Source organism: Somniosus microcephalus, chromosome 12 (genome assembly GCF_052327205.1).
Source record: "Somniosus microcephalus isolate GS21.2 chromosome 12, FLI_Smic_1.0, whole genome shotgun sequence".
In the NCBI taxonomy this organism is placed as follows: domain Eukaryota; kingdom Metazoa; phylum Chordata; class Chondrichthyes; order Squaliformes; family Somniosidae; genus Somniosus; species Somniosus microcephalus.
Window position 1 is genome coordinate 217,745,077 of NC_140998.1, and position 22,515 is coordinate 217,767,591.

Sequence of the window (22,515 nt, forward strand, 5' to 3'; positions counted from 1 at the left end):
AAAACTGCTGGTTGTAGACTGTGAGTGGGGGGAGGGGTCCACCGTATGCCAAAGTGACACTTTGAAGGTGGCATTGGAAGTCCAGCCCTAGTAGGACGGCAGCGCAGAGCTGGGGCAGGACGAGAAGTTTAAAGTTTTTATATTCCGTGCCCCTAACCGACAGGGTCACCACACAGTATCCGCTGACGTCTGTTGAATGGGACTTCGACGCCATCGAGATCCGATGGCGCGTTGGCCGGACAGTGAGGGAGTAGCAGCGCACCGTGTCTGGGTGAATAAAACTCTCCGTGCTCCCGCTGTCGAACAGGCAGGTCGTGGCGTGGCCGTTTACCTCGATGTCCATCATGGACCTGGACAGATGATGCGGGTGAGCTTGGTCAAGCGTGATGGAGGCCAGTGTATGGCTGAGTGTGCTGCTGTCGTCGGCAGGTGAGGCGGTGGTCGGGTCTGGAGACAACATGGCGGCCGAGTGCGGCGAACAAAATGGTGGAGAAGATGGCCGCCCCCACGACTCACATGAGGCACTGCTGGCGTCTGTGGCCTTGATCAAAGATGGCCGCCCCCACGACTCACATGAGGCACTGCTGGCGTCTGTGGCCTTGATCAAAGATGGCCACCCCCACAACTCACATGAGGCACTGCTGGCGTCTGTGGCCTTGATCAAAGATGGCCGCCCCCACAACTCACATGAGGCACTGCTGGCGTCTGTGGCTTTCCTTCTGCAGGCGTTCGCGAAGTGGCCTTTTTTTCTGCAGCCGGAGCAGGTCGCGTTCCTTGCAGGGCAGCGCGCCCTTTGGTGTCTCGCCTGGCCACAGAAATAGCAGCTGGCGGCCCGATCGCGGGGCTCCGCTGCCGCAGCAGGTCCCGGGGGTGGCGGTCCCGATCGATTCCGGGACACCGACGCCGTAGTAGGTCCCAGGGGCGGCGGTGCGAGGGGTATTGCAGCTGGAGTCGGGCCCGAGTCCCACGGTCGCGCAGCACTGTACCCGGAGTACGCCTCGAGGTCCCGATGGGCCACTTCCAGGGAGCGAGCGAGGGCTGTAGCTGCTTTCAAGTCGAGGTCCTTTGATTCAAGCAGTCTTTGCCGTGAGTAGTCGGACCGAAGGCCTTTCACGAAGGCATCACGGATATTTCCTTCAGCATGTTGTGCAGCCGATACAGCTTTAAAGTCACAGTCCCTGCCGAGTGTTTGTAGCGCCCGTAAAAATTCATCTACAGACTCTCCTGGCTGTTGCGAGCGGGATCTTAGGAGATGTCTGGCATACATTGAATTTACTGGGCTCCGGTACTGCTCTTTTAGCAGGTCGAGGGCCTCCTCGTATGTAGTAAGGTCCCGGATGAGTGCAAATACTTTCGGGCTCACCTGGGCGGTCAGAACTCTTAGTTTGTCGGCTTCCGATGGCACGCCGGAGGCTGCCAGGTAGGATTCAAAGCAGCTCAGCCAGTGATCGAAGTCGAGGGCTGAATTCGCTGCCTGTGGATTTACATCCAGGTACGGCGGTCGGAGGGCTCGCAGCCAAGTCGGCTGCTGGGGCTGGTCAGTCATTTCAAAATTTAGCCAATAAAATTGATATACCTATCAATTCATTCCATGAAAAGCGACGAGTTAAGATAGTAACTATAGGTTTTTATTGGCTAAATAACAGAGCCCACCCTCGTGGGTGATCGGTTCCAGCAAGGAAGAATACTAGCCAAGCAATCACCTTTATACCTGGGCAAGCAGGCGGAGCCATGGGCGGAGTCAGCTGAGGTATGCCTAGGTATAACAGCGTGCGAGGCAAGAGGTAACCTTGTGTAGGTGATAACAACAGTGTAACAATAACAGTGGTTTACCACACTGTACACATCTCTTAATGACAGATAATTTAACAGAACATGACTGGGGAAATCAGCTTGTTTTCCATATCCTACAGGTTCACGGGACTGGAGCGAAATGTCATGCACTGGGAGATCACATCAGTGGGTTTAGCGCTCTCCCTCTCTCTCTCTCTCTGTCTCCCTCTCTCTCTCTGTCATTAGGTCGTGGGTTCGAGCCCGACTCCAGAGACTCCAGCCCCATAATCCAGGCCAACACTCCCCAGTGCCAGGACTGAGTGAGCGCCGCACTGTCGGAGGGGCAGTACTGAGGGAGTGCCGCACTGTCGGAGGGGCAGTACTGAGGGAGCGCCGCACTGTCGGAGGGGTAGTAATGAGGGAGTGCTGCACTGTCGGAGGGGCAGTACTGAGGGAGCGCCGCACTGTCGGAGGGGCAGTACTGAGGGAGCACTGCACTGTTGGAGGGGCAGTACTGAGGGAGCGCTGCACTGTCGGAGGGGCAGTACTGAGGGAGCATCACACTGTCGGAGGGGCAGTACTGAGGGAGTGCTGCACTGTCGGAGGGGCAGTACTGAGGGAGCGCTGCACTGTCGGAGGGGCAGTACTGAGGGAGCGCTGCACTGTCGGAGGTGCCGTCTTTCTTATGAGACATTAAACCGAGGCCCCGTCTGCTCTCTCAGGTGGATGTTAAAGATCCCACAGCCACTATTGGAAGAAGAGCAGGGGGAGTTCTCCCCGGTGTCCTGGGGCCAATATTTATCCCTCAACCAACATCACTAAAAACAGATGACCTGGATCATTATCACGTTGCTGTTTGTGGGAGCTTGCTGTGCGCAAAGTGGCTGCCGCATTACAACAGTGACCACACTTCAAAAACAATCCTTCATTGGCTGTGAAGCGATTTGGGATGTCCTGAGATGGGGAAAGGCACGGGAGAAATGCGAGTCGGTTTTACAAGTGAACTAACCGGGATCATTGAATGGCACCAGGACGTAAAACGAAGGCTCGTCCCTCGTCCCCCTCCTGTTCTTGACGATGTTGATGGTCCTTTGTTTGGCTGCCTCGATGTCGTCCTTCATACTGCCTGTCGTGTCAATGACGAAGCTGAGCCCAGTGGGGCTGTTGACGTTGAGGAACCTGCGAGAGAGCGACACTTTAATTGGACACCAGCGGCCCTTTGACACCTTTGCGTTGTTGGGCCAGATCGTTCGGCCCATCGGCTCCCGGCCGGTGTTTATGCCCCACACCAGCCTCCTCCCCACCCCTACTTGCACATACTGGCGAAATGGATGGACACAGGACTGATGAAATTTAACACCGAGAAATGCAAAGTGGTACATTTTGGTAGGAATGCAAGATAGGAGCAGGAGTCGGCCATTCGGCCCTTCGAGCCTGCTCCGCCATTCAATGAGATCATGGCTGATCATCCAAATTCAGTACCCTGTCCCTGCCTTCTCCTCATATCCCTTGATCCCTTTAGCCTTAAGAAATATATCCAACTCCTTTTTGAATATATTTAATGAATTGGCCTCTACTGCCTTCTGTGGTAGAGAATTCCACAGGTTCACCACTGTCTGGGTGAAGAAATTCCTCCTCATCTCTGTCCTAAATGGCTTACCCCTTATCCTTAGACTATGACCCCTGGTTCTGGACTCCCCGGCCATCATAAACATCCTTCCTGCATCTAGTCTGTCCAGACCTGACAGAATTTTATAGGTTTCGATGAGATCCCCTTTCATTCTTCTAAACTCCAGCGAGTACAAGCCCAATCAACCCAATCTCTCCTCATACGTCATTCCTGCCATCCCAGGTATCAGCCTGGTGAATCTTCGCTGCACTCCTTCCATGGCAAGAACGTCCTTCCTCAGGTAAGGCGACCAAAAATGCACACAATACTCAAGGTGCGGTCTCACCAAGGCCCTGTACAACTGCAGCAAGACATCCTTGTTCTTGTACTCGAAACCTCTTGCTACGAAGGTCAACATACCATTTGCCTTCTTAACCGCCTGCTGCACCTGCATGCTTACCTTCAGCGACTGGTGCACAAGAATACCCAGGTCTCTTTGCACTTCCCCTTCCCCCAATCTATTGCCATTCAAATAATAATCTGCCTTCCTGTTTTTGCCACCAAAGTGGATAACCTCACATTTATCCACATTATAGTGCATTTGCCATGTTTCTGCCCAATCACCCAACCTGTCCAAATCGTACTGGAGTTTCTCGACATCCTCCTCACAGCTTACCCTCCCACCCAGCTTTGTGTCGTCTGCAAATTTGGAGATATTACATCAAATTCCCTCGTCCAGATCATTAATATATATTGTGAACAGCTGGGGTCCTAGGACCAATCCTTGCGGTACCCCACTAGCCACTGCCTGCCACTCGGAAAACGACCCGTTTATTCCAACTCTTTGCTTTCTGTCCACCAACCAGTTCTCTATCCAAGTCAATACCTTGCCCCCAATCCCATGTGCCTTAATTTTGCACGCTAATCTCTTATGCGGGACCTTATCGAAAGCCTTCTGAAAGTCCAAATACACCACATCCACTGGTTCTCCCTTATCTATTTTACCAGTTACATCCTCAAAAAATTCCAGTAGATTAGTCAAGCACGATTTACCTTTTGTAACGACTGAGCCCCCACAGCCCTCTGGGGCAGAGAATTCCAAAGATTCACTGCCCTCTGAGTGAAGAAATTCCTCCTCATCTCAGTCCTCAATGGCCGACCCCTTATCCTGAGACTGTGACCCCTGGTTCTAGACTCTCCAGCCAGGGGGAAACAGCCTCTCAGCATCGACCCTGTCAATCCCCCTCAGAATCTTACACGTTTCAATGAGATCACCTCTCATTCTTCTAAACTCCAGAGAGTATCGGTCCAATCTATTCAATCTCTCCTCATAGGACAACCCTCTTATCCCACGGATCAATCTCGCGAACCTTCGTTGCACCGCCTCCAAGACATGGAAGGAGACCAAAACTGCACATGGTGCTCCAGGTGTGGTCTCACCAAAGCCCTAGATAAATGTAGCAAGACTTCTTTACCGATACTCCAACTCCCTCGCAATAAAGGCTGCACTGTCAGTGATGTGGAGAGACTGGAGAAGCTGGGGTTGTTCTCCTTAGAGCAGTGAAGGTTAAGGAGGAGATTGACCAGAATGGTCCCAGGGATGAGGGACTTCAGTGATGTGGAGAGACTGGAGAAGCTGGGGTTGTTCTCCTTAGAGCAGAGAAGGTTAAGGGGAGATTGACCAGAATGGTCCCAGGGATGAGGGACTTCAGTGATGTGGAGAGACTGGAGAAGCTGGGGTTGTTCTCCTTAGGGCAGAGAAGGTTGTGAGGAGATTTGATAGAGGTGTTGAAAATCATGACGGGTCTGGACAGAGTAGATAGAGAGAAACTGTTCCCATTTGCGGAAGGGTGGAGAGCCAGAGGACACAGATTTAAGGTGATGGGCAGAAGAACCAAAGGTGAGATGAGGTGTCTGACTCATGCTCCTGTGTCGAGCCCTGGGATGTTTTTACTATGTTCGGGGCGCGGTGACAACGCGAGCCGTTCCGGCTGTTGAAGGTCGGTGTTCTTACTTTAAGAAGGCCTCATCGCCAACAGTGTCCCGTACATCCTGGAACACCTCCAGCGAGGCCGCCGTGGCGACTCGCGCGGCCTCGGCGTGGTATTGCGAGTGTGGCGAGGTCACCGAGTCCTTGTTAATCCCCTCGCTTCCTTGCTTGCTCAGGTCCGCCGTCCCTCCATGGCTGCACTTCCCTGTGGGCAGAACATCGGGGAAGGTCCAGAGAATCATCGAAAGATACAGCGCAGAAGGAGGCCATTCATAAGAACACGGGGAATCGGAGCAGGAGTCGGCCATTCGGCCCTTCGAGCCTGCTCCGCCATTCAATAAGATCATGGCTGATCTTCGACCTCAATGCCACTTTCCTGCACTATCCCCATCTCCCTTGATTCCCTGAGAGTCCAAAAATCTATCGATCTCAACCTTGAATATACTCAACGACTCACCCCATCACCATACCAGAGGTCGAACTCCAAACCATCGTCAACACCTTCACCGAAGCGTACGAGAGCGTGGGCCTTACACTAAACATCTGTAAGACAAAGGTCCTCTACTGTGAGGGTGCTGGTCAGTTCCTTCGCTAACCCCTAGATGGCACCTTCACTGGTTGGTTTCCCTTTGTTAATTGTTACTTGTTTCTCCTGTTTATTACTTAACTGCCTTTTATCTGGTTTATTGGTTTCACCTGTTTTTGCTTGTATTTAAGTTCTGTGGTTTCTTCCCTCCGGGCTCAGTCCTGACAAGGGAGTTAGTCTTGACAAGGTGCTCGGTCTTGACTAGGTGCTCAGTCTCGACAAGCCTGTTGCCTATGTGGTAGCTTGCCTTGACAAGCCGGTTGCCTTAGTGGTTGCTTGTCTTGAGCTCCTATGTCTATAACTGTTTATCTGTGTTACGTTTTGCTTGTATTTAAGTTCTGCGGTTCTTCCCTTTGTTCTCGGTCTTGACAAGGTGCTGACAAGTTGCTCAGTCTTGATAAGTTGCTCAGTTTGGACAAGCTGGTTGCCCTGTGGTAGCTTGTCTTGAGCTCAGTTTGGACAAGCCGGTTGCCTCATGGTAGCTTGTCTTGAGTTGCTATCTCGACAAGCCGGTTGCCCTGGGGTAGCTTGTCTTGAGCTCAGTCTTGACAAGCCGGTTGCCTCACGGTAGCTTGTCTTGAGTTCCTATCTTGACTAGCCGTTTGCCTATGTGGTAGCTTGTCTTGAGCTCCTATGTTTTGTAACTGTTTACCTGTGTGATTCTAGTAAAGTACTGTTATTTAAGACTGCATCTCTGCTTCTCACCTTGTCTGTCTGCACTTGGGTCCAGAACCAGCCTCGCCTGGACAGCATGGCCCCGTGTCTACACGGCCCCGTGACAGCCACCCTGACACTCTACCAACCTGCCCCCGCCACACAGTACTGCCCCCCGATTATCAAAATCCACGACAAGGCCTTGGACAACGTGGACCACTTTCCATACCTCGGGAGCCTACTGTCAACGAGGGCAGACGTCAAAGATGAAGTCCAACACCACCTTCAGTGTGCCAGTGCAGCCTTAGGTCGCCTGAGGAAGAGAGTGTTTGAAGGCCAGGGCCTCAAACTTGGCACTAAGCTCATTGTCTACAGATCAGTAGTGATACCCGCCCTGCTGTATGCCTCAGAGACATGGACCATGTACAGCAGGCACCTCAAAGCACTGGAGAGGTACCACCAACGCTGCTTCTGCAAGATCCTGCAAATCCATTGGCAGGATAGGTGCACCAACGTCAGTGTTCTTGCTCAGGCCAACATCCCCAGCATCGAAGCTTTGACCACACTTGATCAGCTCCGATGGACGGGTCACATTGTCCGCATGCCCCATACGAGACTCCCAAAAGAAGTGCTCTACACGGAGCTCCGACACGGCAAGAGAGCCCCAGGTGGGCAGAGGAAACGCTTCAAGGACACCCTCAAAGCCTCCTTGAAAAAGTGCAACATCCCCATCGACACCTGGGAATCCCTGGCCCAAGACCGCACAAAGTGGAGGAGAAGCATCCAGGAAGGCGGCAAACACCTCGAGCCTCTTCGCCAGGAGCAAGCGCAAGCCAAGCGCAGGCAGCGCAAGGAGCGCACGTCAACCCAAGCACCCCAGCCACCCGCCCCCTCAACCACCGTCTGCCCCACCTGTGGCAGAGACTGTAGGTCCCGCATTGGACTCATCAGTCACCTGGGAACTCATTCTTAATGTGGAAGCAAGTCATCCTCGGTTCCCAGGAACTGCCTAAGAAGAAGATCCTTCTATTCCTTTCTCCCTCGTGTGTTTATCCAGCTTCCCCTTAAATCCATCTCTGTTCTTCGCCTCGACCACTCCCTGTGGTAGCGAGTTCCCCATTCTCACCACTCTCTGGGGAAAGAAGTTTCTCCTGAATTCCCTATTGGATTTATCAGTGACTCTCTTATATTGATGGCCCCTAGTTCTGGTCTCCCCCACAAGTGGAAACATCTTCTCTACGTCTACCCTATCGAACCCCGTCTTAATCTTAAAGACCTCGATCAGGTCACCCCTCAGCCTTCTCTTTTCTAGAGAATGGAGCTCCAGCCTGTTCAGTCTTTCCTGACAGTTATAACCTCTCAGTTCTGAAATGTATTTCAGTGTCGCTTGATTCTTACCCTAAAGAGTGAGGGAGAAACACCGACAGAGAGAGCACACCCGAGCACATTTCTTCATCGCACATAATCCCAGTTTTCGGTCGCTGCCCTTTCCCTCTTACCTTTGGGTTTACTTAACGGGTTGAACCCAAAGTATCCTGTGGTGAGGATCTTCCTTTGGATGATGCTTTCCAATATCTTGTCCTTACAGGATCGAACAGAGGAGCAATCAGTGCAGGTTTTTTCGGTCTTACCTGCGATCATGAAGAATAAGGGTCAGAGCATCCATGACTGCAACCATCTCATTCCACGCCCCCTCGTCCCATCATTGGAGGAGCAAATCTCCTTCTCTCGCCCGCTGCCCCGTATCCCAACTCGCACCAAGTCCCGTTCAACCCTGTCGCTCGCTGACTTACATTGGCCCCCGGTCCGGCAACGTCTCGATTATAAAGTTCTCATCTTTGTTTTCAAATCCCTCCATGGCCTCCTCGCTCCCCTCCGTATCTCTGTAACCTCCTCCAGCCCCCTACAACCCTCCCTATCTCTGTAACCACCTCCAGCTATACAACCCTCCCTATCTCTGTAACCACCTCCAGCCCCCTACAACCCTCCCTATCTCTGTAACCACCTCCAGCCCCTACAACCCTCCCTATCTCTGTAACCTCCTCCAGCCCCCTACAATCCTCCCTATCTCTGTAACCACCTCCAGCCCCTACAACCCTCCCTATCTCTGTAACCTCCTCCAGCCCCCTACAACCCTCCCTATCTCTGTAACCACCTCCAGCCCCTACACCCCTCCCTATCTCTGTAACCTCCACCAACCCCCTGCAACCCTCCCTATCTCTGTAACCTCCTCCAGCCCCTACACCCCTCCCTATCTCTGTAACCTCCTCCAGCCCCTACACCCCTCCCTATCTCTGTAACCTCCTCCAGCCCCTACACCCCTCCCTATCTCTGTAACCTCCTCCAGCCCCCTACACCCCTCCGTATCTCTGTAACCTCCTCCAGCCCCGACAACCCTCCCTATCTCTGTAACCTCCTCCAGCCCCCTACAACCCTCCCTATCTCTGTAACCACCTCCAGCCCCTACACCCCTCCGTATCTCTGTAACCTCCTCCAGCCCCCTACAACCCTCCCTATCTCTGTAACCTCCACCAACCCCCTGCAACCCTCCCTATCTCTGTAACCTCCTCCAGCTCCTACACCCCTCCCTATCTCTGTAACCTCCTCCAGCCCCCTACAACCCTCCCTATCTCTGTAACCTCCTCCAGCCCCCTACAACCCTCCCTATTTCTGTAACATCCTCCAGCCCCTACAACCCTCCCTATTCCTGTAACCTCCTCCAGCCCCTACAACCCTCCCTATCTCTGTAACCTCCTCCAGCCCCCTACAACCCTCCCTCTCTCTGTAACCTCCTCCAGCCCCCTACAACCCTCCTTATTTCTGTAACCTCCTCCAGCCCCTACAACCCTCCCTATGCCTGTAACCTCCTCCAGCCTCTGCAACCCGCCCTATCTCTGTAACCTCCTCCAGCCCCTACAACCCTCCCTATCTCTGTAACCTCCTCCAGCCCCCTACAGACCTCCCTATCTCTGTAACCTCCTCCAGCCCCCTACAACCCTCCCTCTCTCTGTAACCTCCTCCAGTCATACAACCCTCCCTATCTATGTAACCTCCTCCAGCCCCTACAACCCTCCCTCTCTCTGTAACCTCCTCCAGCTATACAACCCTCCCTATCTCTGTAACCTCCACCAACCCCCTGCAACCCTCCCTATCTCTGTAACCACCTCCAGCCTCTACAACCCTCCCTATCTCTGTAACCTCCTCCAGTCCCTACAACCCTCCCTATCTCTGTAACCTCCTCCAGCCCCTACAACCCTCCCCATCTTTGTAACCTCCTCCAGCCCCTACAACCCTCCGTATCTCTGTAAACTCCTCCAACCCACAACTCTCCCTATCTCTGTAACCTCCTCCAGCTCCTACAACCCTCCCTATCTCTGTAACCTCCTCCAACAACTACAGCCCTCCCTATCTCTGTAACCTCCTCCAACCCCTACAACCCTCCCTATCTCTGTAACCTCCTCCAGCCCCTACAACACTCCCTATCGATGTAAGCTCCTCCAGCCCCTACAACCCTCCCTATCTCTGTACCCACCTCCAGCCCCTACAAATCTCCCTATCTCTGTAACCTCCTCCAGCCCCTACAACTTTCCCTATCTTTGTAACCTCCTCCAGCCCCAGCAACCCTCCCTATCTCTGTAACCTCCTCCAGCCCCTACAACTCTCCCTATCTTTGTAACCTCCTCCAGCGCCTACAACCCTCCCTATCGATGCAACCTCCTCCAGCCCCTACAACCCTCCCTATCTCTGTAACCTCCTCCAGCCCCTGCAACTCTCCCTATCTTTGTAATCTCCTCCAGCCCCTACAACCCTCCCTATCTCTGTAAGCTCCTCCAGTCCCTACAACCCTCCCTATCTCTATAACCTCCTCCAGCCCCTATAACCCTCCCTATAACTGTAACCTCATCCAGCCCCTACAACACTCCCCATCTCTGTAACCTCCTTCAGCCCTACAACTCTCCCTATCTCTGTAACCTCCTCCAGCCCCTACAAACCTCCCTATCTCTGTAACCTCCTCCAGCCCCTACAGCCCTCCCTATCTCTGTACCTCCTCCAGCCCCTACAACCCTCCCTATCTCTGTAACCTCCTCCAGCCCCTACAACCCTCCAGCCTCTACAACCCTCCCTATCTCTGTAACTTCCTCCAGCCCCTACAACCCTCCTTATCTCTGTAACCTCCTCCAGCACTACACCCCTCCCTATCTCTGTAACCGCCTCCAGCCACTACAACCCTCCCTATCTCTGTAACCTCCTCCAGCCACTACAACCCTTCCTATCTCTGTATCCTCGTCCAGCCCCTACAACCCTCCCTATCTCTGTAACCTCTTCCAGCCCCTACAACCCTCCCTATCTCTGTAACCTCCTCCAGCCTCTACAACCACAGAATCACAGAATCACAGAATCTACAGTGCAGATAGAGGCCATTTCGGCCCATCGAGCCTGCACCGACACATATCCCACCCTATCCCCGTAACCCCACGTATTTAATCCCCTAACACTAAGGGTCAATTTATCTTAGCCAAATCAACCTAACCCGCACATCTTTGGACTGTGGGAGGAAACCGGAGCACCCGGAGGAAACCCACGCAAACACGGGGAGAATGTGCAAACTCCACACAGACAGTCGCCCGAGGCCAGATTTGAACCCGGGTCCCTGGCGCTGTGAGGCAACAGTGCTAACCACTATACCACCGTGCCCCTCAGATCTCTGCGCTCCTCCAATTCCGGCCTCTCGCGCATCCCCTGATTTCCATCGCTCCACCATTGGTGGCCGTGTCTTCAGCCACTTGGGCCCCAAGCTCTGGAATTCCCTCCCTAAACCTCTCCGCCTCTCTCTCCTCCTTTAAGACGCTCCTTAAAACCGACCTCTTTGACCAAGCTTTTGGTCGCCTGTCCTAATATCTCCTGATGTGGCTCGGTGTCAAATTGTGTTTGATAATCGCTCCTGTGAAGCACCCTGGGACGTTTTACTACATTAAAGGTGCTGGATAAATGGAAGTTGTTGCTGTTGTAATTCTTGGTGGGGATCGCAAGGGTCCCCAGGGAGAATCAGCGTTTTCCCCTTTGCCAGCATCAAAGATGGCGCCCGTCTCGTCCCAGCGCCGCCCTTTCCCGAACCAGCGCCCGTCGTGCTTGCAGCTGCCTTACCTGCGATTGTCCCGATGGACGCCTCGGGTTTGATGAGGTTGGTGTTGGGGGTCTTGAAGCCGAGCTCGATCCAGTTGCTGTGACTATAGAAATCCTGAGGAGGTTAAGGCGCATCAATGTACGTGTATCTCCGGAATTCAAAGTCGGCGGCCAGCGCGTGTTTGCGATGGCGCGCCGTAGAAGGGTCAACACTTCAGAGGATCGGCCTGCTGCACAACCTCTCATGGTGATTAAGTTTGGGCGCCATTATGCTTGACCAAATTATTTTAATGGACCAGCATGCCTTAAGACACTGCCGGAGGTGCCGTCATCCAGATAGACGTTAAACCGAGGCCCCCGTCTACTCACCGACAGTGTGGGTCTCCCTCAGTACTGCCCCTTCGAAAGTGTGGTGCTACCTCAGTACTGCCCCTCCTGTAGTGTATGTACCTTTAAGAGAGAACTACTTTTACAGCTCCTGTATACTGTAGTACCGGCAGTGACCACACCTGTATATAAGCCTTGAGCATGCCTCTGTACTGCCAGTCTTGAGACTACCCTACTCCAGTAAACACCTGTTGATTGTTAAGTTACAGCCTCCGTGTAGTTATTGGAAAACATCCTACTTAAAGAATCACGGTTCCAACACCTCCGACAGTGCAGCGCTCCCTCAGTACTGCCACCTCCGACAGTGTGGCACTCCCTCAGTACTGCCACCTCCGACAGTGCGGCGCTCCCTTAGTACTGCCACCTCCGACAGTGCGGCGCTCCCTCAGTACTGTCCCTCTGACAGTGCGGCGCTCCCTCAGTACTGCCACCTCCAACAGTGCGGCGCTCCCTCAGTAATGTCCCTCCGACAGTGTGGCGCTCCCTCAGTACTGCCCCTCCGACAGTAAGGAGCTCCATCAGTACTGCCCCTCCGACAGAGCGGTGGTCCCTCAGTACTGCCCCTCCGACAGAGCGGCGCTCCCTCACTACTGCCCCTCCGACAGTACGGCGCTCCCTCGGTACTGCCCATCCGACAGTAAGGTGCTCCCTCAGTACTGCCCCTCCGACGGTGCGGCGCACCCTCAGTACTGCCCCTCCGACAGTGCGGCGCTCCCTCAGTACTGCACCTCCGACGGTGTGGCGCTCACTCAGTACTGCCCCTCTGACACTGTGGCGCTCCCTCAGTACTGCCCCTCCGACAATGCGGCGCTCTCTCAGTACTGCCCCTCTAACAGTGCGGCGCTCCCTCAGTACTGCCCCTCCAACAGAGCGGCGGTCCCTCAGTACTGCCCCTCCGACCGTGCGGCGCTCCCTCAGTACTGGGGGCGAGCAGTGTGTCAGCCTGTGATTACGGGGCTCAAGTCTCGGGACTGGGGTGTCCGCACCCACGAGCTTCGACTCAAAGGTGAGCGAGCTAGCAAACAGAAGTCGAGGAATCCTACCTGTAAAGTGTGCAGCATTGTTCCCATGGCCTTCTGGGCTGCGTGGAACCTGCCTTGCAGGATGGTTTGTATCACACTGGCTTTCAAGCTCAGTAGGATCTCCTTGGCCTCCAGCAGCGTCTCGGAGTCAAAGTGACGTCTCCCCTCCAAGACGTACTGCAGGTCTACCTTGGTGTTGCTGAATGTCATCGTTTTTAGAGCTTGCCTAAAGCGAGAGACCGACACCATCTCCCCGTAGTAAGCCTCAAAAAGTTTCTCCGCCGTGAGGTCTCTTCCCTGAGGAGGCAAGGCATGGAATGAATGCTGGAGGACGGTTGGGTGGGGTGGCGAGGTCCTCTCACAGGAGATACCCTCAGCTGGTGAGAACCCGTCAGACCCCTTGAGTGAGTAACTCACAGCAGAGGAGGAGCAAGAACTGGGGCAAAAGAAATATTCTAACACGATGTTAAACTTGTATTGAAACTTGGCTAGACCACACTTGGAGCACTGTGCACAGTTCTGGTCTCCATATACCTTGGTTAGACCACACTTGGAGCACTGTGCACAGTCCTGGTCTCCCTATACCTTGGTTAGACCACACTTGGAGCACTGTGCACAGATCTGGTCTCCATAAACCTCGGTTAGACCACACGTGGAGCTCTGTGCACAGTTCCGGTCTCCATATACCTTGGTTAGGCCACACTTGGAGCCCTGTGCCCAGTTCTGGTCTCCATATTCATTGGTTAGACCACACTTAGAGCACCGTGCACAGTTCTGGTCTCTGTATACCTTGGTTAGACCACACTTGGAGCAATGTGCACAATTCCAGTCTCCATATACCTTGGTTAGACCACACTTGGAGCATTGTGCACAGTTCTGGTCTCCATATACTTTGGTTAGACTACACTTGGAGCACTGTGCACAGTTCTGGTCTCCATATACCTTGGTTAGACCACACTTGGAGCACTGTGCACAGTTCTGGTCTCCATATACCTTGGTTAGACCACACTTGGAGCACTGTGCACAGTTCTGGTCTCCATATACCTTGGTTAGACCACACTTGGAGCACTGTGCACAGTTCTGGTCTCCATATACCTTGGTTAGACCAAACTTGAAGCACTGTGCACAGTTCTTGTCTCCGTATAACTGGGTTAGACCACACTCGGAGCACTGTGCACAGTTCTGGTCTCCATAAACCTTGGTTAGACCACACTTGGAGCTCTGTGCACAGTTCTGGTCTCCATATACCTGGGTTAGACAACACTCGGAGCACTGTGCACAGTTCTGGTCTCCATATACCTTGGTTAGACCACACTTGGAGCACTGTGCACAGTTCTGGTCTCCATATACCTTGTTTAGATCACACTCGGAGCACTGTGCACAGTTCTGGTCTCCGTAAACCTGGGTTAGACCACACTCGGAGCACTGTGATCAGTTCTGATCTCCATATACCTTGGTTAGACCAAACTTGGAGCACTGTGCACAGTTCTGGTCTCCGTATACCTTGGGTAGACCACACTTGGAGCACTGTGCACAGTTCTGGTCTCCGTATACCTTGGTTAGACCACACTCGGAGCACTGTGCACAGTTCTGGTCTCCGTACACCTTGGCTAGACCGCACTTGGAAAACTGTGCACAGATCTGTTCGTCATATTATAAAAATGATATAGAATCACCAGAGAAGGTGCAAAAAAGGTCTACAAGGATGATACCAGAACTGAGAGGTTAGAACTATCAGGAAAGATTGAACAGGCTGGGGCTCTTTTCTCCAGAAAACAGAAGGCTGAGGGGTGACCCGATAGAGACCTTTAAGATAATGAAAGTTTTCGAGAGGCAAGGTGTAGAAAAGATCTTTCCACTTGCAGAACTAGGGGCCATCCATATAAGAGAGTCACTGAAAAATCCAACGGAATTCAGGAGAAACTTCTTTCCCCAGAGAGTGGTGAGAATGGGGAACTCGCTACCACAGGGAGTGGTCGAGGCGAAGAGCAGAGATACATTTAAGGGGAAGATGGATAAACACATGAGGGAGAAAGGAATAGAAGGATATGGTGATAGGGGGAGATGAAGAGGGGTGGGAGGAGGCTGGTGTTGATGGGATGAGATGAAGAGGGGCGGGAGGAGGCTGGTGTTGATGGGGTGAGATGAAGAGGGGTGGGAGGAGGCTGGTGTTGATGGGGTGAGATGAAGAGGGGTGGGAGGAGGCTGGTGTTGATGGGGTGAGATGAAGAGGGGTGGGAGGAGGCTGGTGTGGATGGGGTGAGATGAAGAGGGGTGGGAGGAGGCTATGTGTTGACGGGGTGAGATGAAGAGGGGAGGGAGGAGGCTGGTGTTGATGGGGTGAGATGAAGAGGGGTGGGGGGAGGCTGGTGTTGATGGGGTGAGATGAAGAGGGGTGGGAGGAGGCTGGTGTTGATGGGGTGAGATGAAGAGTGGTGGGAGGAGGCTGTTGTTGATGGGGTGAGATGAAGAGGGGTGGGAGGAGGCTGGTGTTGATGGGGTGAGATGAAGAGGGGTGGGAGGAGGCTGGTGTTGATGGGGTGAGATGAAGAGGGGTGGGGGGAGGCTGGTGTTGATGGGGTGAGATGAAGAGGGGTGGGAGGAGGCTGGTGTTGATGGGGTGAGATGAAGACGGGTGGGAGGAGGCTGGTGTTGATGGGGTGAGATGAATAGGGGTGGGAAGAGGCTGGTGTTGATGGGGTAAGATGAAGAGGGGTGGGAGGAGGCTGGTGTTGATGGGGTGAGATGAAGAGGGGTGGGAGGATGCTGGTGTTGATGGGGTGAAATGAAGAGGGGTGGGAGGACGCTGGTGTTGATGGGGTGAGTTGAAGAGGGGTAGGAGGAGGCTGGTGTGAAAGCGGTGAGATGAAGAGGGGTGGGAGGAGGATGGTGTTGATGGGGGGGATTAAGAGGTGTGGGAAGAGGATGGTGTTGATGGGGTGAGATGAAGATCGATGGGAGGAGGCTGGTTTTGATGGGGTGAGTTGAAGAGGGGTGGGAGGACGCTGGTGTGAATGGGGTGAGATGAAGAGGGGTGGGAGGGGGCTGGTGGTGATGGGGTGAGATGAAGAGGAGTGGGAGGATGCCGGTTTTGATGGGGTGAGATGAAGAGGGGTGGGAGGAGGCTGGTGTTGATGGGGCTGAGATGAAGAGGGGTGGGAGGAGGTTGGCGTGGATGGGGTGAGATGAAGAGGGGTGGGAGGAGGCTGGTGTTGATGGGGTGAGGTGAAGAGGGGTGGGAGGAGGCTGGTGTGGATGGGGTGAGGTGAAGAGGGATGGGAGGAGGCTGGTGTTGATGGGTTGAGATGAAGAGAGGTGGGAGGAGGCTGGTGTTGATGGGGTGAGATGAAGAGGGGTGGGAAGAGGCTGGTGTTGATGGAGTGAGATGAAGAGGGGTGGGAGGAGGCTGGTGTTGATGGAGTGAGATGAAGAGTGGTGGGAGGAGGCAGGAGTTGATGGGGGAGATGAAGAGGGGTGGGAGGAGGCTGGTGTTGATGGGATGAGATGAAGAGGGGCGGGAGGAGGCTGGTGTTGATGGGGTGAGATGAAGAGGGGTGGGAGGAGGCTGGTGTTGATGGGGTGAGATGAAGAGGGGTGGTAGGAGGCTGGTGTTGATGGGGTGAGATGAGGAGGGGTGGGAGGAGGCTGGTGTTGATGGGGTGAGATGAAGAGGGGTGGGAGCAGGCTGGTGTTGATGGGGTGAGATGAAGAGGGGTGGGAGGAGGCTGGTGTTGATGGGGTGAAATGAAGAGGGGTGGGAGGAGGCTGGTGTTGATGGGGTGAGTTGAAGAGGGGTAGGAGGAGGCTGGTGTGAAAGTGGTGAGATGAAGAGGGGTGGGAGGAGGCTGGTGTTGATGGGGGGGATTAAGAGGTGTGGGAAGAGGATGGTGTTGATGGGGTGAGATGAAGATGGGTGGGAGGAGGCTGGTGTTGATGGGGTGAGATGAAGAGGGGTGGGAGGAGGCTGGTGTTGATGGGGTGAGATGAAGAGGGGTAGGAGGAGGCTGGTGTGGGGCATAAACACCGGCACGGACCAGTTGGGATGAATGGCCTGTTACTGTGCGGTAAACTCGATGGAACTCTGTGCAAAATTCCCGACTATGGCTTGCCAAATCTCTCCATGATCTTCCTGGATTCAATCAACGTGGCTTCACCTTCAGGAAGCTCAGCCCTTGTTGCCTCGTTTCCTGCCGTCAGACGCTTCCTCAATCTACCACCTTGTCCTTTCAGTGACCTCCCGCCACCGCTCCCTGTTCCATGTTTGGGCCCCTTTCTGAAATTAGCACAGGCACTAGTTTTTGTGTTAAAGATATTTCTCCAATTCCCCTTTTGAAAGTTACTATTGAATCTGCTCCCACCGCCCTTTCAGGCAGCGCGTTCCAGATCACAACAACTCGCTGCGTAAAAACAATTCTCCTCATCTCCCCCTCTGGTTCTTTTACCGATTATCTTCAATCTGTGTCCTCTGGTTACCGACCCTCCTGCCACTGGAAACAGTTTCTCCTTATTTACTCCATCAAAGCCCTTCATGATCCTGAACACCTCTATTAAATCTCCCCTTAACCTTCTCTGCTCCAAGGAGAACAACCCCAGCTTCTCCAGTCTCTCCACATCACTGAAGTCCCTCACCCCTGGAACCATTCTGGTCAATCTCCCCTTAACCTTCTCTGCTCCAAGGAGAACAACCCCAGCTTCTCCAGTCTCTCCACATCACTGAAGTCCCTCACCCCTGGAACCATTCTGGTCAATCTCCCCTTAACTTTCTCTGCTCTAAGGAGAACAACCGCAGCTTTTCCAGTCTCTCCACATCACTGAAGTCCCTCATCCCTGGAACCATTCTGGTCAATCTCCCCTTCACCTTCTCTGTTCTAACGAGAACAATCCCAGCTTCTCCAGTCTCTCCACATCACTGAAGTCCCTCATCCCTGGAACCATTCTGGTCAATCTCCCCTGAACCTTCTCTGCTCTAAGGACAACAACCCCAGCTTCTCCAGTCTCTCCATGTAACTGAAGTCTCTCATTCCTGGGACTAATCTGGTCAATCTCCCCCTTAACCTTCTCTGCTCTAAGGAGATCAATCCCAGCTTCTCAAGTCTCTCCACATCACTGAAGTCCCTCATCCCTGGAACCATTCTGGTCAATCTCCTCTTAACCTTCTCTGCTCTAAGGAGAACAACCCCAGCTTTTCCAGTCTCTCCACATCACTGAAGTCCCTCATCCCTGGGACCATTCTGGTCAATCTCCTCCTTAACCTTCTCTGCTCTAAGGAGAACAACCCCAGCTTCTCCAGTCTCTCAACGTGACGGAAGTCCCTCATCCCTGGGACCACTCTGGTCAATCACCAGCCCACCCCTCTCCGTTTCCTCTTAAATATGTGTAAATAGGCTTGAAATCACCTCTGGTTGGAAGGCGTCAGGAGGGAGCACTTTCCCTTCTGGGCTGGGGATTTCCTGGAACAGTTTGAGGATGGCTCGCAGTGCTGCCACCTTGGTGATGTCGGAGTGAGTTACACTCTTCCCTCCGAAGTTGGGGAGGAAACACAGAGCGTGTTGGGCGGCAAGGATCGTCGCCATCGCAAATGCACAAGGAACGAGTCTCGCCATCGGAGCGTCGGTCTGTAAAATACAAGAACACACGATCATCAGAATCAGAAGCAGGCCATTCGGCCCCTCGAGCCTGCAATTCCATTCAATAAGATCATGGCTGATCTTCGACCTCAACTCCACTTTCCCGTCCGATCCCCATATCCCTCGATCCCCCTAGAATCCAAAAATCTATCGATCTCAGCCTTGAATATACTCAACGACTGAGCCTCCTCAACCCTCTGGGGGAGAGAATTCCAAAGATTCACCGCCCTCTGAGTGAAGAAATTCCTCCTCATCTCAGTCCTCAATGGCCGAGCCCTTATCCTGAGACTGTGACCCCTGGTTCTAGACTCTCCAGCCAGGGGGAAACAGCCTCTCAGCATCTACCCTGTCAATCCCCCTCAGAATCTTATGTTTCAATGAGATCACCTCTCATTTTTCTAAACTCCAGAGAGTATCGGCCCAATCTACTCAATCTCTCCTCATAGGACATCCCTCTCATCCCAGGGATCAGTCTCGCAAACCTTTGTTGCATCCCTCTAAGACATGGAAGGAGACCAAAACTGCACATGGTGCTCCGGGTGTGGTCTCACCAAAGCCCTAGATAAATGTAGCAAGACTTCTTTACCGATACTCCAACTCCCTCGCAATAAAGGCCAACATTTCACAAATTATATGGGCTAAGAATTACATGGCGTAATCTTTATTTTAACCAACACTTAACACGTTCATAGACAAATCCTGCAGTAACCCATCTATATTTTTAGATATCTTACTGTCATTGTCCAACAACAACCACAGCTTGCATTTGTATAGCGCCTTTAATGTAGTAAAATTTCCCAAGGTGCTTCACAGGAGCGTAAATCAGACATAATTTGACCCCGAGACACATCAGGAGATATTCGGACAGGCGACCAAAAGCTTGGTCAAAGAGGTCGGTTTTAAGGAGCGTCTTAAAGGAGGAGTGAGAGAGGCGGAGAGGTTTAGGGAGGGAATTCCAGAGCTCGGGGCCCAGGCGGCTGAAGGCACGGCCGCCAATGGTGGAGCGATGGAAATCGGGGGATGCTCAAGAGGGTAGAATTGGAGGAGCGCAGAGATCTGGGAGGGTTGTAGAGGCTGGAGGAGGTTACAGAGATAGGGAGGGTTGTAGGGGCTGGAGGAGGTTACAGAGATAGGGAGGGTTGTAGGGAACTGGAGGAGGTTACAGAGATAGGGAGTGTTGTAGGGGCTGGAGGAGGTTACAGAGATAAGGAGGGTTGTAGGGGCTGGAGGAGGTTACAGAGATAGGGAGGGTTGTAGGGGCTGGAGGAGGTTACAGAGATAGGGAGGGTTGTAGGGGACTGGAGGAGGTTGCAGAGATAGGGAGGGTTGTTGGGGCTGGAGGAGGTTACAGAGATAGGGAGGGTTGTAGGGGGCTGGAGGAGGTTACAGAGATAGGGAGGGTTGTAGGGGCTGGAGGAGGTTACAGAGATACGGAGGGTTGTTGGGGCTGGAGGAGGTTACAGAGATAGGGAGGGTTGTCGGGGCTGGAGGAGGTTACAGAGATAGGGAGGGTTGTAGGGGCTGGAGGAGGTTGCAGAGATACGGTGGGTTGTTGGGGCTGGAGGAGGTTACAGAGCTACGGAGGGTTGTTGGGGCTGGAGGAGGTTACAGAGATAGGGAGGGTTGTAGGGGCTGGAGGAGGTTACAGAGATAGGGAGGGTTGTAGGGGCTGGAGGAGGTTACAGAGATACGGAGGGTTGTTGGGGCTGGAGGAGGTTACAGAGATAGGGAGGGTTGTAGGGGCTGGAGGAGGTTACAGAGATAGGGAGGGTTGTAGGGGCTGGAGGAGGTTACAGAGATACGGAGGGTTGTTGGGGCTGGAGGAGGTTACAGAGATAGGGAGGGTTGTAGGGGCTGGAGGAGGTTACAGAGATAGGGAGGGTTGTAGAGGCTGGAGGAGGTTACAGAGATCTGGGAGGGTTGTAGGGGGCGGGAGGAGGTTACAGATATAGGGAGGGTTGTAGGGGCTGGAGGAGGTTACAGAGATAGGGAGGGTTGTAGGGGGTGGAGGAGGTTACAGAGATAGGGAGGGTTGTAGGGGCTGAAGGAGGTTACAGGTGTAGGGAGGCTTGTAGGGGCTGGAGGAGGTTACAGAGTTAGGGAGGTTTGTCGCGGCTGGAGGAGGTTACAGAGATAGGGAGGGTTGTAGGGGCTGGAGGAGGTTACAGAGATAGGGAGGGTTGTAGCGGCTGGAGGAGGTTACAGAGATAGGGAGGGTTGTAGGGGGCTGGAGGAGGTTACAGAGATATGGAGGGTTGTAGGGGCTGGAGGAGGTTACAGAGATAGGGAGGGTTGTAGGGGGCTGGAGGAGGTTACAGAGATTGGGAGGGTTGTAGGGGCTGGAGGAAGTTACAGAGATAGGGAGGGTTGTAGGGGGCTGGAGGAGGTTACAGAGATAGGGAGGGTTCTAGAGGCTGGAGGAGGTTACAGAGATAGGGAGGGTTGTAGGGGCTGGAGGTGGTTACAGAGATAGGGAGGGTTGTAGGGGCTGGAGGGGGTTACAGAGATAGGGAGGGTTGTAGGGGCTGGAGGAGGTTACAGAGATAGGGAGGGTTGTAGGGGCTGGAGGGGGTTACAGAGAGAGGGAGGGTTGTAGGGGCTGGAGGAGGTTACAGAGATAGGGAGGGTTGTAGGGGCTGGAGGAGGTTACAGAGATAGGGAGGGTTATAGGGGCTGGAGGAGGTTACAGAGATAGGGATGGGAGGGAGGAGGTTACAGAGTTCGGGAGGGGAGGGAGGAGGTTACAGAGTTAGGGAGGGGAGGGAGGAGGGGACGAGGAGGCTGCGGAGGGATTTGAAACCAAAAAGGAGAATTTTTAAAAATCCGGTCATTATCACACGGCTCTTTGTGGGATCTTGCTCTGCGAATATTGGCTGCCGCGTTTCCGACGTTACAACAGTGAGCGCACTTCCAAAGAGGTACCTCGTCCACTGTGAAGCGCTCTGGGATGTCCCGAGCTCGTGACAGGCGCTGGAGAAAGGCACGTTCTTTATTTCCTGATGAGATCTCGGTTAGCGAGAGCGGAGCAGAGATTAATTGTTCCCTTCCTCTCCATGGACGTCCAACCTCGACTCGCAAGGAGATGACGTCGTTCTTGTGACCCAGAATGGTTGTACCATTTCCTGAATGTTGTAACCGAGACAGGCGAAGCATTTCCACTCCCCCTTTTATCAACTTGTGCGGGAGGTGCGGCATAGAGTCACAGGGCAGGATTATCATCGGGCCGTGGGGGCGGGATTGGAGGCGTGCGGGGGGTTAAAATCTCGAAATCGGGGAGCACGAACCCATCCCGCCCCCCAACCCGCCTCCATGCCAGTTTCCCAGGATGCGGATACCCCCCCGCACTGGGACCCACCTCCCCGAGGCGGGAAGGGGATCAGTGCCAATTAACTGCCCGTTAACAGGTAGTTAACAGGCAGTTTTTAGCCTAATCCCTATTTTTATTGCTGAAGTGTGGGATTCCCGACGGCTCCAAACCACGCCAAGTTAGCGAGGCGGGCCGTCGGGATGAAGGGCTTGGAGGGGTCGAGATGTCCGGTGTTCAGGTGAGTGATGGGTGCATGAGTGCAGAGGTAAGTGTGTTTGGTGTGTGTAAAGTGTTTAAAGAAGTTTTACTTACCTTTACTTACCTTTACAGCCTTCCTTCCTTCAGGTCTCGGGAGTCCCTCATCTCACCGGCACAGAAAGCAGAATGGCTGCCAGCTGTCAAAATCTGCAGCATTCAGCTTTCTGTTCCGGAGAGA

At 53.6% G+C, this 22,515-nt stretch overlaps 1 protein-coding gene across 1 annotated transcript in view; it reads right to left on the reverse strand.

Annotated features, from left to right (window-relative positions):
- LOC147110120 (von Willebrand factor A domain-containing protein 7-like) overlaps positions 1 to 22,515 on the reverse strand; it is a 58,598-nt gene that overhangs the window by 32,223 nt on the left and 3,860 nt on the right. Inside the window, exons 2-7 of the mRNA XM_086004055.1 lie at positions 18,542 to 18,760; positions 13,167 to 13,442; positions 11,758 to 11,851; positions 8,112 to 8,243; positions 5,397 to 5,577; positions 2,783 to 2,952 (exon numbers count right to left, since the gene is read on the reverse strand). Of these exons, the coding sequence (XP_085860181.1) occupies positions 2,783 to 2,952; positions 5,397 to 5,577; positions 8,112 to 8,243; positions 11,758 to 11,851; positions 13,167 to 13,442; positions 18,542 to 18,760 (1,072 nt within the window). The remainder of the gene's footprint in view (positions 1 to 2,782; positions 2,953 to 5,396; positions 5,578 to 8,111; positions 8,244 to 11,757; positions 11,852 to 13,166; positions 13,443 to 18,541; positions 18,761 to 22,515) is intronic.